General features: G+C 39.7%; 2 protein-coding genes across 2 annotated transcripts in view; one reads left to right on the top strand and one right to left on the bottom strand.

The window, feature by feature from the left end:
* Nucleotides 1-13,345, top strand: part of RPS6KA2 (ribosomal protein S6 kinase A2) — a 183,784-nt gene that overhangs the window by 141,603 nt on the left and 28,836 nt on the right. The window contains exons 12-14 of the mRNA XM_072856239.1: nt 154-256; nt 5,086-5,216; nt 6,969-7,094. Coding sequence (XP_072712340.1) covers nt 154-256; nt 5,086-5,216; nt 6,969-7,094 — 360 coding nt within the window. The remainder of the gene's footprint in view (nt 1-153; nt 257-5,085; nt 5,217-6,968; nt 7,095-13,345) is intronic.
* LOC140649278 (uncharacterized) overlaps nt 10,074-13,345 on the bottom strand; it is a 47,027-nt gene continuing 43,755 nt past the window's right edge. The window contains exon 3 of the mRNA XM_072856240.1: nt 10,074-10,250. The gene's annotated coding sequence lies outside the window, so the exon portion shown is untranslated. The remainder of the gene's footprint in view (nt 10,251-13,345) is intronic.

The raw sequence follows: 13,345 nt of genomic DNA, 5'->3' as shown, positions 1-13,345 counted from the left end.
GCCAGAGCTATGGATATGTCACCTTTTTGTGTCAGTCCTGCAAGGATGGCACGGAGCTGAAAGAGGACACCCTAAACAAAGCAGGGGAGCCTGGCTGCAGGTGCTGAAGGTGTACAGATTGTTGTTGATTGTGATCTGTTCTTTTCCTTGTAGAAGCTATACAGGAAAGAAATCAAGCCACCTTTCAAGCCCGCAGTGGGACGGCCAGAAGACACCTTTCATTTTGATCCAGAGTTCACATCTCGGACCCCCACAGGTTAGTAAGGTGGCACATGGGTAATGCATCTTTTCAGTGAGTAAATTCATTCTTCCTTCCCCTCCCCATTCCAACAGGGTCTAAAAGTCTGATCACCTGTGGGATTACTGGGCTTTGCAATATCCAGTAGGAAGCAAAGACTGTTTTGCATTTCCAAGAAAAGAAGCTCCTAAGCATTTCACCAACTTCACATTAATTTGTCTTCAGGAAGGACAGATTTCACATTTTTAATAGGAAAAATAAGTATTGATTTGCTATTTATTACTCTTATTGTTGCTTACCTTAGCTGGATTTAACTATTTTAAATTACCTCAGCTTCAAAGAACTTTGCATCTCTGCAAATTAGTATATAATTATATATTCCATAGAAGTTTACTTTAATTATGAAATCCCATAGACTATGGACTGTTGGAAGTTAATACATCATTGACAGTAATGAAGAATCATCAAGTTCTCAGATCAGTGAAGTTATGCCAACAGGAAATTAGGCCCACAATATTTAGAAAATCCTTGCAGTGAGAATGTTGTTCCTATAATTTCTGTTTCTTAACAGGAATATCACACTTTGTGGACTATATATATGAAGGTGATTGTTGCACAAAACACCATCTTTCCACTCTTTTAGTTGAAAGCAAGAATATCAGTAACCTCAGAGTTGTAATGCCCGTTATAACGCTGCCTGTTGCTAGACATGGATAAGCTACATTTCTGCCTGTGATATTCCTGTGTAAAGAAGTACCTATTTATATGTTCTAAAATGTAAAAATTTAATTAGCTGCTGTTTGTAAAACACTTTGAAGATCGTAAGCACTGTAAATATCACATAGTATTGTTCTAATAACCAAGTATAAGGTCTCAAGCTGCAACCCTCAAATTGCCCCAGAACTGTTGCAGTGAGAATACAAGATCTGAGCTTTCATTACAAAAACGCCTGCATTATAGCACATGAATCAGAGCTGAGATTTCCTGTAGTTTTCATTCAGGCTCATCATGACTTTCAGCCTTTTCTTAAAACTAGTCCAAACCTCTATTCAAAGCCTGGCTCAAACCTCCTTTCATGGGGTACAAAATAGTGGTATCCACTCAAAATCTTTTATCAGTCTTGATTCCTAGTTTTTTTGGCAAGGATGTGCCGACTTTCACAAGCTATAAAAATATTACACTCTGGTTATTTGGGTCCTACTGGAACATCCACCTGTCTCCAGTATATGTTAGTCATGTTGTGATATTCCTATCCCACTGCATGGAAGCAAATGATCTTTGGATACCAGACATTTCAAACCTTTGATTTTAGCTTTAATTGAGATTTCAGAGGAACTCATTTCTCTGAAATATTGGAGACTGCAAGTTAGTCTGATCTTGAGACAAGTGCAGGCTGGCGCTGCCCTGGAAAAGTGTCAGAGAAGCACTGAGAGTTTGGATTGCTTTGGAAGTTCACACTTCATTGGTTGTACTGGCATGAAAACCCTCGTACTTCATGCATGTGCTGATACTCAGGATTATATTTTACACTCTACATGTTACTACTGTTGCCTAATTCAATTTGATATCTCATGCAGGACACCGACTTGGAAGGTTTTTCTTGGGGTGGTGGCTGGGGTGGGGAGATGGCCTGCCTCAATTCTGCTTCATGCTATTATGGAAAGTGGCCTGAGAATCAAACCCTGTCATTTCAAAATAGGTGTAATTGGAAGTGTGAATCCCTTTACAGTTCCAGAGTGATATAAAAGCCCTTGCAGAGTAGCAGCATATTTTGCAGCCCCTGACTGTTGACTGGTTGAGTCAACCAGAAGGGGAGAGCATCACAAGTGTTTAATACTGGTTCATACTGCCAGTGGAAGCAAACAAGAATCTTTTTTATTTTGTGTTTTTTCTGTCATGACATAGGCCTCATACAAACTTACCCTGTTACTGAGAATGTACCCCGACAGAAAGCACTCTAATAATTCCTGTTTCATGATGATAATGCAGTCGTGTTTTAATGAAGCTGTCAGCAAGGTATTACCAAGGGGAGGGCACAGGTACATACAGTCATTTTGTACTCTTTCCTTATGAAGGAGTTCTCTTGCATGGAAACAGGTTTACGTCAAAGTTTTGGATCCAGTAACTTGCCAGTCCAGTAATTTGCTGTATCTCAGAAAGTTTATTTAGCCTGGAGGTTGAAACAGCTTTCTATGGATTCCTAACCTCAGCTCTGAGTGTGCAAAAGATGTGGTTTCTGACATTGACAGTTCATCTCTATGGGTATAGTTTCACATCACTTTTTCTCAGGGATTCACCTGAGTTGGAGTCGCTTTTTCTGGCCACTTGTTTCCTAAGTCCACCACTGTGGACCCACATCTCATTTGTGCTGACTCAGCTCCTCAGAGGGAGCAGGAGACTGAAGCACTCCAGGTTATAAATGGTGATTTGAACAAGGACCAAACCAAGATCATCCTGGTCATCCAACTTAGATTTCAGTCCACAAATGTTTGTACTGTTTTAAGTGATGGGGCAGCATGCTGTAACCAGCAGGGATGCCTTAGGCTGGCTTTACTGCTGAGAAAAAGTATGTAAAATTGCACCTGAAGCATCTAAATTTCCTCCTCTGCAAGTAAGATAATAATGTTTGCTAACCCCAGTGAAGCATACTGAAGTAAATTACTTAAGATTTATGAAGCCTTTGAAAATCCTGTGAAGATGTTCTAGTGGGACAAAGCATTATGAATTTCACAGGGAGAAAGATAGCCATTATACAAGACTGGTGTTTGCAGGTGGGTCTAATTCAGACATATGAAATTATTCCGGATTTATCAAGACTAGGAAAATGATTTAGCTTTCATAGCTATCAGTTAATTAACATGATTTAAACATAATTTTGCACTTAACACAGGTGTTTTAACATATAATTCATATGATGGGCATATCGGTTGGTGGTGATGAATATTTAATATTGAACACCAAATAATCAGTAGTTCTTCTATAGTGTTTGATAAAGAGATTGGCAGTGAATTATGAAGGAACAGTTATTTTTAAATAGAGATGACCTAGTACTTATGTTTTAGAGCCAGATCACAGCTTTTCTGAAGTTCAGGAGTGTTCAGATTTGAGTTATTGTCATTCCTTTTTTAAAACAACCATTCTTTCCTCTTAATTAATCCCTTAATTAATCCCCTTAATTAATCCTCTTAATAATCAGTGTTGTATATATGCCACTGTAAGAAGTATCCAGTGATGCAAGAGGTCGGTGTGATTCATCCAAGTATTTGCAAGGAGAGTGCCCATCAATACACTGAGATAAACAAATAGCCCATATCATTTTACCAAAAGACGAGCTTCTCCATGTACTTTGCAGTGAGGTCTGACTTGCTGTGCTTATTTCTGACTCCTGTCAAAGCTGAGGCGGCTTTGTAACGAGATACAGAATTAGCTGCAGTCTCAGTTTTGTTTGTTTCTGAGCAGATAATTTGTTTTCACCATATTCTGACTTCAGATCCTCTGTTCAGTTGACCAGTAGATTTATACAGGGAATGTGCCCACAAGGAAATACATTCTCACATATTTTCAGGACCTCAAGCAGTACTCAGTCTTCCACACCATTGCCCTTCACACTAATGGGTGGTGCTGATAGTGTAGGTAGGTGAGTCAGATATAAGGTCCAGTGGGGATGCATTTTCTTTACTCTAGTGAAACTGGGTATTGACACACTCGTCCAAGGAGATAGCTTTCTAAAGGAAGTTTAGCTTTGTAACCTTGCCATGGTAAATCACATGTTGCACTGCAAGAAAGGTGAGGGGGGAGGGGACAATAAAAAAGAAGAAATAAAAGGTGAGCAAATTTGAGTACTATAGGTTCTATAATACCCAGCCAGCTACCCAGGAATGGTTTGCAATGTGACTCTGACTTGCTTATGAAAATACCTGGGACAAAACATAACTGGGGAGAAAGATCTCTTTCAAGCTTGTCAGAATTTTAAGTGAAGTGCAACTCTTCTCAGTTTGTCAGGCTGTTTCTCTCACTCAGCGGTGGCGTAAGTACCAGGAACTGCTCTCTAGTTATTTCATTCCAAAGGTAGAATAATTCCGGGCTCTTTTATCTCTAGCCGTTCCTCCCCTGGATTTGCCCTGTCAGGGGAAGGAGTGGGGAGAAAATCTCCACGAATGTTAGTTAAAACACTCCTAGCCATTTTGTTCACCTGAGGACAAGTCAACCAGCATCTTCCCTGGAATAGGTCCCAGCTCCTAAAGCTGCTGCAGAAAGATCCTCATGAGGCTGCAAACCACCACTACTGGAGCATCATGCTTTTACACCTGCTTCAGGTCCTGTCTCCTCTACATTATCCTGACTCACACAACATACCACATTACCCAGAAAGCACTTTAGCCTTTGTAATTTCTGGAGTCAAGGTGTGCTGCAAAGGACAGATATAGCATCTTGCAGCTTTTTTCCAATCCCTAGAGAACCGCTGCTAAGCCAAAGGGGTGCCCTGCCTTGAGCCATCCGTCTTTCTCCTAGCCTCGCCATCCTGTGCCTTCTCTCTCTATGCGGACTCCTGGCACAGGCAGTGCTTTGCTTAAGAATGAACACGCACTGTGAAAAAAAAAAACCTCTGTATCCAAGAGGAGAGATCCTTGCAAAAAATACCCCTGCACTGTTCAGATCCAGAGTAAAGGGATGGAGAAGGCACACCAAAGCCTTGATATGGAGGTGGATTATATTCATGTGTGTCTGCCAGTTTAGCAGGATCTGCTGTTGACTGGCAGGAGTGACTTAGTCTGTTGTGGGTGCTGTGCTATTACTTTCTGATCTTTTGTGCAGCTCATGATGCCATTTTCTTCTTTCTCCTACAGATTCCCCAGGTGTTCCTCCAAGTGCCAATGCTCATCATCTTTTCAGAGGGTTCAGCTTCGTTGCCTCTAACTTGGTGCAGGAGCCTGCACAGCAAGATGTGCACAAAATCACTGTCCATCCAATCGTGCAGGTACTGATGCTGATGTTACAATTCACATTTCATGGGCAGATAAATATGTGCATAGTGTATTTAAACTGCCTCAGCATTCTCACTGGTATTTCACAACTTCCCAGTGTAGGTAGGAGGTGTTTACATGCAGCATGTAGAAGGTGGAAAATGAGAATTTTTTCCCAAAGGCTTTCATCTTTAAGTTCACATTCTCTACAACCTTTACAAAGGAAATAGGAATCACACCTTATCACAACTGAAATGAAAAGTACTTCTGAATACCTGAAACACTATTCCAGTTGTGCATACAGGGCAGGTGACAAAGTGTTGTTTCTTCAGTGAATGCATGTCATTCTCAACAGTTTTGTCTTGGGTTATATGATACAGTCTATGTTGGCAAGGCGGCTCAATGAACTACTGATGTAGGCTCCCACAGACACGGAGCCCAAGGTCCTGGGTGTAAGAGGCCACTGTGTTCCTGTTGCTATTGCACAAGAGCCTGGGTGTACTCACATAGCCCAGAGCGGCTTGACGGGGAAGGACACTTGCCAGACACTTGGTTCTTTGCTGCCATTCCCCTACAACATGCTCTCCAGTTATTGTAATTTAAACCAGAAATAAATTGCTACAAATAGCTCAATACGTCAGAGGAACAGTGTATCAGGAGAAAGAACTGGGCTGCTCAAAGATGCAGCAAATTTTCCCACAAGGAAAAAGTTCTCCTACGCAGAGCCAGAGGTATACATGCCTCAAGGGGAGAGCCCCTGCCTGTGGTTTTCATAGGTTTTCATAGTTTTCATCCCTATTTTAATAATTTACAGTGGAATATGTCATATTCTTGAAGATTCTCTTATACAACAGTAAGTGAAATGTTACCAAGCAATTACATCCCAGAAATGTTATATATATTCCTGTGGTTTGCTTTGTAAAAAACTACTGAATGTTAACACATGCACATCTTATAATTTAGAAGGTTCTGTGTGGACTTTGCTAGTGAGGTTACATTTTTAGACAGAGGATCCTAGAGGATTTTTAGAGCTGCTGGTCATTTCTTGAGTCCTGGGATGGAATTTGCAGCAAGGCCTCAGATTTGGGTTTCACCATCTAACCAATCCACCTGCCCAGATATTTTCCAAAGGGCATATGAACTAATGATGCTATAGTTCATTCTATACCCTTCAATAAATAACATTAGAAATTTTAAAATATTTTCCTACTATTTTCACTAGTAATATATTTTCTTAAATTAGGTTGTCTTAAAATAGTAACTTTTCTCTCACACAGAAATCATAATTAAACGAATCCTGGACAAGACCTCCAGTGGTCCAGAGGCACAACCCATATGTGGGGTATCTCTTTTGAAGACTGTGAGGCTATTAGTAGTTTATAAGTTATCTGGCCCGTCAGTAATTAGAAATAAGTTTATATTGTCAAGATATGTGGGTTTGTCAGGGGATTTGGGCCCACAGTTTCCTGTGAATTTCTAATAGGAGGTGATTGTCTGCATTCCATAAATAGTTTAGAAAACCACTGCTTTTTTGCCATTACTTCTACATGGAGAACTCCATCTTACAGACTGGAAAAAGGTAAAAAGGGAGGGGACACACTTGTTCAAGTAAAGAGCTTCAGATTTTTTTAACTGGACTTAGAAAAAGGACACGAGAGCTCTGTGAAGGAGATGAGATCAAGCACTTCCTTTATTAAGACAAGGCTAGTCCGTGCTTTTACATACCCATGTCCTGATTACCTTGTTTCTTTTGTCTTTCCCTATAGCAGTTACATGGGAACAACATTCACTTTACAGATGGATACGAGATCAAGGAAGACATAGGAATTGGCTCCTATTCAGTGTGCAAGAGATGTGTTCATAAAGCTACAGAAACAGAGTTTGCAGTGAAGGTAAGAAAACCTTCTGGTAGATGCCAGAAATGTGGTTGAGACCGCCCTGCCAGCCTGGGCAGCAGTGCTGTCAGTGGATATTTTGTTGGCTTATTTCTTGTTAGCAGGTGTTGCTTGGTTTTGGTTTTTTTTCTTTTGGAAGATGACAGGTTTCATGATAAGCCTTATATTATTTCTCACACCTTAATCTCATCACATACAATTCCTGGATGGAAAAAACCTTTACAGTCTTGCATGGAAATCCTGCTAAACATTTCAGCCATGCTCCTTGCAAACTAGATAAGATTTTTGACAGATCCTACATTGAATCATCATAAATAAACAAAATAACATATTAAATGATTGCAAAGTTGAAATAGCATTTTATTCTTCTTTCTCAAGTTATTTAGTTCTGACATTTTTTATTGTAATTAGACAGATTTGTCAGTGAAAACCATGATCGCTTTCAAAAACTCAGATTTCCTTTTGTCTCCTTGACATACAACACCAACATGCTACACAAAAGAGCAAAACACAATCTTCGGCAGAGATTTAAAATATTAATTCAGTGGAATTTAGTTGGATATTAAAGACAAGTCAGTGAACTTCAGACTTGGTCAAGCAACACTACATAAAACAGAGTCACTGCAGCTGCAGAGGCCAGGAAGCTGCTAGGACGTAGGTATGGGGGAACCTTTTCTGATAGGGAAGAACTTCAGCAGAACTGCTTTGGAAGGTCATGCTCATAGGACTAAGTCACAATCTCCATTAAATACTATTGAATAAACAGTATGCAGCTATTACAGAGGGCAGAATGGACCAATGTATGTGCCAAGTGGTTGTGAGGTTACGGCTCAGAGGAAAAGTTCCAAACATTCAATTTTCTTTAAGAAAAAGGTATAGCAATTAAAACACTCATATGATAGAAAAGTATTTCATATTTTTGTTCTTGTACCAAAAAGATACAAGATTGGATTAAATGAGGAATTAGTATAATGAATTTGAAAAGACATGGACAGTTAAGTCAGATCCTTTCATTCTGTATGATCTCATGGGAACAGATTGCTTAAATGAGCCTGACAAAAAGTAGCTCCTTTAAATCAGTACATAGAGAAATGTATTTACCAGACTTGCAGTAAATGAGGGATTCTAGCCAATTGCCGCTCTACTTTTCTTATTTTAAAATTTTAGAAAAGATATGTAAACTTAGCTTATGTATGAGATTGTGTCTTTGCTATTAAATGAGATGAGGAGAGCTTAAAAAAGTGATCCAAACTGCAGTCCATGAGATAAATGAGCTGCAGATAGTCAGTAGAATAATATTAAACCTTTTATTCAGTCTCATTTTCCATTACAAGACTGATGATAATGCAGTATCCATGAAAGTCCATGAAAGTTTTGGTGTCTCCCCGTGGTGGCCACAAAAATCTGGAAACCACTAATAACTGACAATCTGTTGATGTCACTGTTCAAATGACGGTTGATTTTTCTAGGCTACACCATAATTAGGAGCATGGACCTACCAGCAGGTCCGTGGGCTTGCACATGAGCGTGCTAGGATTTTCATTTCTAATGAATGTAAAAATTAGATTTTTCCAGTGTCCAGGTCATTTGTCAACAGATGGCATTATGTTATAGTAGGTATGGGTTCTGTGTAATTAAATTACATCTGTGATGAACAAAATGTATGTTAAAGTAATAACTTTAATATTTTATTTATATCAAGTATTGCTGACAGTTTTATCAGTGTAATACAGCCAGCGTGAAACCAATATAGAAAGATCTTGGGTCCTCAAAGATGTCTGAGTGCCTGAATCCAAGAGAGTCCAGCACCTACTCAGCAGCTGGGGGTTTGGAGTACCTCAGAGGATCCAAAGCAAACTCAACACGTGGAGACACTCAAAACTCCAGAAGAGTTTAACACTTTGATTGCTAGGTTTATGCTCTTTCCCATTTTAATTAATCTTTCCTCTTTTTATTCCTTTCTTCCTCCACTTCTTATGACTCTTTTCTTGTCATGCCAGTATGTCTTGATTTTGACTACCAGTTTAGGCAACATGCACAGCATCTCAGTTTCTGACACAGTGTGAGTCAAATGTGTAGCACAGATCTGGGGCTGGAGGCGGTTGGTGGGTTTCTGGTTGTACTGTCTTTCCAGCACGTTGAGTGCTGCCTCTTTGATTATTATTCCTACCAATATATTCATTTTGCTTTCCTTTCGGTTTTATTTTTATTTCATATTAAGATCATATCATTTTGTTATCAAAGTAGCTCACTTCCATAAAGATTGCACAATGCCACCCATTTCAAGTAATTAGATAGCACAGGAGTTGCAACTGATATTATCATAATTATATATGAGTCCCTTTTGACATGCATCCTTTAACTCTCTCTATAAAAATCACTGTAATTAGACTCTTTTGATTTCTTTCAGTAAGTATAATTTTCTCAGTGCTCCCTAATACATAACATTCACAGGAAAAAATATCTGCAGTGATAGTTTGTATGATAGGCAGCAGCCCCATTTGCCTGGCACCACCTCATTAAAAGCTCCCTGTTCAAGATGAACTGCCAACACGTCAGAGAGCATCATCCCGTCTCCCCAGGGGAAGCTGGTGATAGTGAAGGAGTTAAGGAAATGACGTGGTGGCATCACCGCAGGAAGAAACACATCATGTCACCGGGTAAATAGTCCCTCCATGGAGACTGCCACTCACCAGGCCTTATTTACTATTGCTGTGTAGTGCCATACTGAGACAGAGAGTACCAAGCCAGAGTAACTTGAGTCAGAGCTACAGCCGGAAAATCCACTCAGAAAAACAAAATCTTTCCTAGCCCAGAAGCAGAATATATTTATTAAAATGCAAAACATTTCATCCCTTTTCATTTTGCTGGCCATCTGCAACTAATTGGGGGCCATTTTATAGAGATAATTAGATGTCTAGCAGTGCAAACACGTTCTTTGCTGGTGTTGTAAAAGCACTTGAACAGATCTGGAATTTCACTCTTTTCAAAGTTCAGTGAGACCAGGAACGTCACTCACTGAGGTGCTTTTGGAAGTCCCCCTAGACACCTCTCTGCACCTGTAGGCATCTAACTGCCTTTGTAAATCCGATCACTGAACCTGCAGAAGAAGAGAATTTTCTTGCAACCCTCTTCGCTCTTCTTCCACGTCATCTGTAAAAATGAAATGCTAATAATAAACTCTCAATCTATTTTAGACATGCCCTCAGGCTCCTAAATGCAGTATTTAAGAATTCAGACTTACATCTCCACTTCTGAGAGCATTTCAATACCATGCAACAGAAAACCTTGTAGACAGCCAGATTTCCTGCAAACTGAGTCTACCCTGAAACTAGTAGCCACCTATCTGGGTCAGTGCAGATAGATGTTGGTTTAGCAAGTCTTTGTATCATATTCTACTGCATGTACATACTCAGAGGTACTTTTAAAATTTTCCTCTTAGACTTTCTTTCCAAGTTATGAAATACAAGTGAGTATATTGTTCTTTCTTCCGAATACTTTATAAGACTCTGGTAGAAAGAAGAGAGATGGGAAAAAAAGAGTTTCTCCTCTGATGGACATCTAACATGTTTCAGATTCTTCTGCTAGAATATTGATCATCTTGACTACAGCAGGCATAATGATTTTTAATAGCAAAGAGAACTAGCATTATCAATCAGTTACAAGCTTCACGTGGGTATAAATGTAACAGTGAGGTCAGAAGCAAAGGAAAATCAGATCAAACTATTTCAGTCACATCAGTATCTAGAGAAAATAAGTCAATTAAGTAAAAGAATGATGCTAGAGCAGATGGGAGGGATTTCTGTGGATGGAAGAAAGTCTGCAATGGAAGCCTAAACAGATTAAGAGCTCTCCTTTGGAAAACAAAGGAAATGCTACAGTTCAGAGTTCTTGGTGAATCAGATTTTTCAAAACCTGCCAGAGATTTGATGCAATTAGTGTATTCCAAAAGTTTTTCTTTACTTCAAACCATTGTGCTGGTTTCAAGCGTGGATCCCTACTTGTAGTAAAGCTTTCAAGCTGGATTTTCAGCTGTGCTTCTTACTGATGCCAGATTAAGTAAATTTGCAAAGGACCTGATTGCATCCCCCTTTTTCTAAAGATTTCTCTATTTAGATTGACTCCTTACCTCCAGGAGAGATTACTGGTGGATAATAGCCAAGTAGAAACTGCTGCTGCTATGGCCTATTCTATCCCCAATATGGTAACTGCCCCAAACGTTGCAGAGGTGGGTGGCATAGGTGCCAGTTTCAACAGCTTGATGCCAACTGTTTTCTTCTCCAGGTCAAAAGAATATCTAACCGGTTATGGATTTTTAGTCCTTCCATGCTGTTAGAGCCAGGGTGAACAACTGGGTAAAAGGACGGGGTACACATTTCTCCCTCTGTTGAAGAAGAAAAACACACAGTAGAGATAGTCCCAAATGACAGGTCCAATTTTGCAGATGCCAATATTACAGTGGAATTTGGATCTCGAAACACATGTGAATTTCATTACTTTTTCCTATCTCTGTAATGTTCTAACCAACTGTTTGGCTCCAAATGTTCCACAGCTGTGAGCAAAGCCAAATTTTGCAGTCTATGTCTGCCTCTGGGATACAGGTTAGTTTATGCTAGAGTCCTAGTAATTCCTACAGTTCATGTATAATTCTGGTAATTACGAAGCACTGAACGTACATCTATCTCAGCATGTTTTGGTATGTGCAGACTCGGGAGAAGGTGCATTTTAATTAGCTATAAAAATGCAATACCAGCAGAGAAGTGATGTCAACATGATATCAATAAATACAAGTCAGTAACTCGTGGGAGCTGTTTTTAGCAGGCCTGTGTAATCAGACTTGCTATATACCTCTATTTATTTGCTAATAACAGTGAGTGACATAGTCACCAAAAGCTGTATGAATTCCGGAGTTGTTTCATAATTTCTTTAAACTTCATTTTCCTCTTCCATTGATGTTCACGGTTTTGGCTTGGTTGTTTTTAGATGGTTGGTGTAAGTAGATACAATATCATGCTAATCTGAAGGCAGGAGGTTACACAGTGGTATTTAGCTGGCTCTACAACATTTTCTCCATAACCTATATTATGGTTATGTCAGGAGTTTAGTGCTGAATGCAGAAAGCGTGAATAATTTAAAAAAGATAGTCTTCTAAGATTGACTGCAGCGTGGTGCACTCTTTTGCAATTCTTTTAAAGAAAATAGGAATTCCAAATACATGTAGCTTTATTTATTGAAACAGGAAAAGGAAAAAAAAGAAGAAAAAAAATCAGTCCAAAGATCATTAAATCTCCTTGACAGTTAAGGTGTCTGTAGATCTAGGGAGATTTGCTTAGATTTGTTTCTCCTTAACCATAGAAAATCACTAAAGTGACTTTCCTCTAAAGTGAAACAGACTGTGGAATTTTCAGGGGATGGTTTGTGTCTATTTTTGTCTGTCTGGGAGGTACCTAGTGTCTGGTGGAACGTGGATAAATATATCAGTATTTTAATAGGCAAGTCAATGGAAAGTTTGCTGGATAACCTCAGATTTCTTGGCCCGACGCCTGACAGCTTGTCAACACCAGCGGGTACCCGTCCACTGCTCGTCTGACCTTTCCTCCCTCTGCCTGCACCAGAACATGGTTCAGGGGTCAGGCCCCAGGGTATGTGTAGAGATCTCCAGGTCAGAGCCACTGGTAAATGTATCCCCTTTAAATTTAGCTTTGAAATTTAGCAGAAGTTACCTGCTGCTGGAGCAGAGCGGTAACAGGACTCTGCAAGGGAGAGGATGGGCTGAATGGGTATGGATCAGACAGATGCTGAGGTTCTGTCTCGGTTCTCATTTGATCCCTAGTCAGGCAAACTCCTCTTGACTTTGCTGGGTGGCTGTCACAGTAAGGTTTGTCTGGATGAGAGTATGGCTCTATCGCACCTCACACTCAGGGGGAAAAAAGGCATCAGGAAGAATATAATGTGATGTAAAAAGACCCCATTAAAAAACTTGTTACCCAACTGAAGGGAAGTGGGAGTGATAACTGTGCTTCCATAAGCCTCTAACTGTCCTTGCTCTTCCCCAAGATGGCTTATCAAATTATCTATGAAGAACATATCTCTTGCCTCTGCAAGATCATACAGATTATTCTGAAAGATACTTTCCAATATTTTATTGAGAAAATATCTCTGACTGCAGTGTCCCAAAAAATTTTCAGTCCTATTTGCTTTCATTCCCTGAATGATATGTACCGAAGCTGTTCAATATATTCAACTAA

This window comes from Ciconia boyciana, chromosome 3 (assembly GCF_034638445.1).
Source record: "Ciconia boyciana chromosome 3, ASM3463844v1, whole genome shotgun sequence".
NCBI classification, from domain to species: domain Eukaryota; kingdom Metazoa; phylum Chordata; class Aves; order Ciconiiformes; family Ciconiidae; genus Ciconia; species Ciconia boyciana.
Note: the sequence above shows the minus strand (reverse complement) of the source record. Positions and strands in the feature narration are given on the sequence as shown.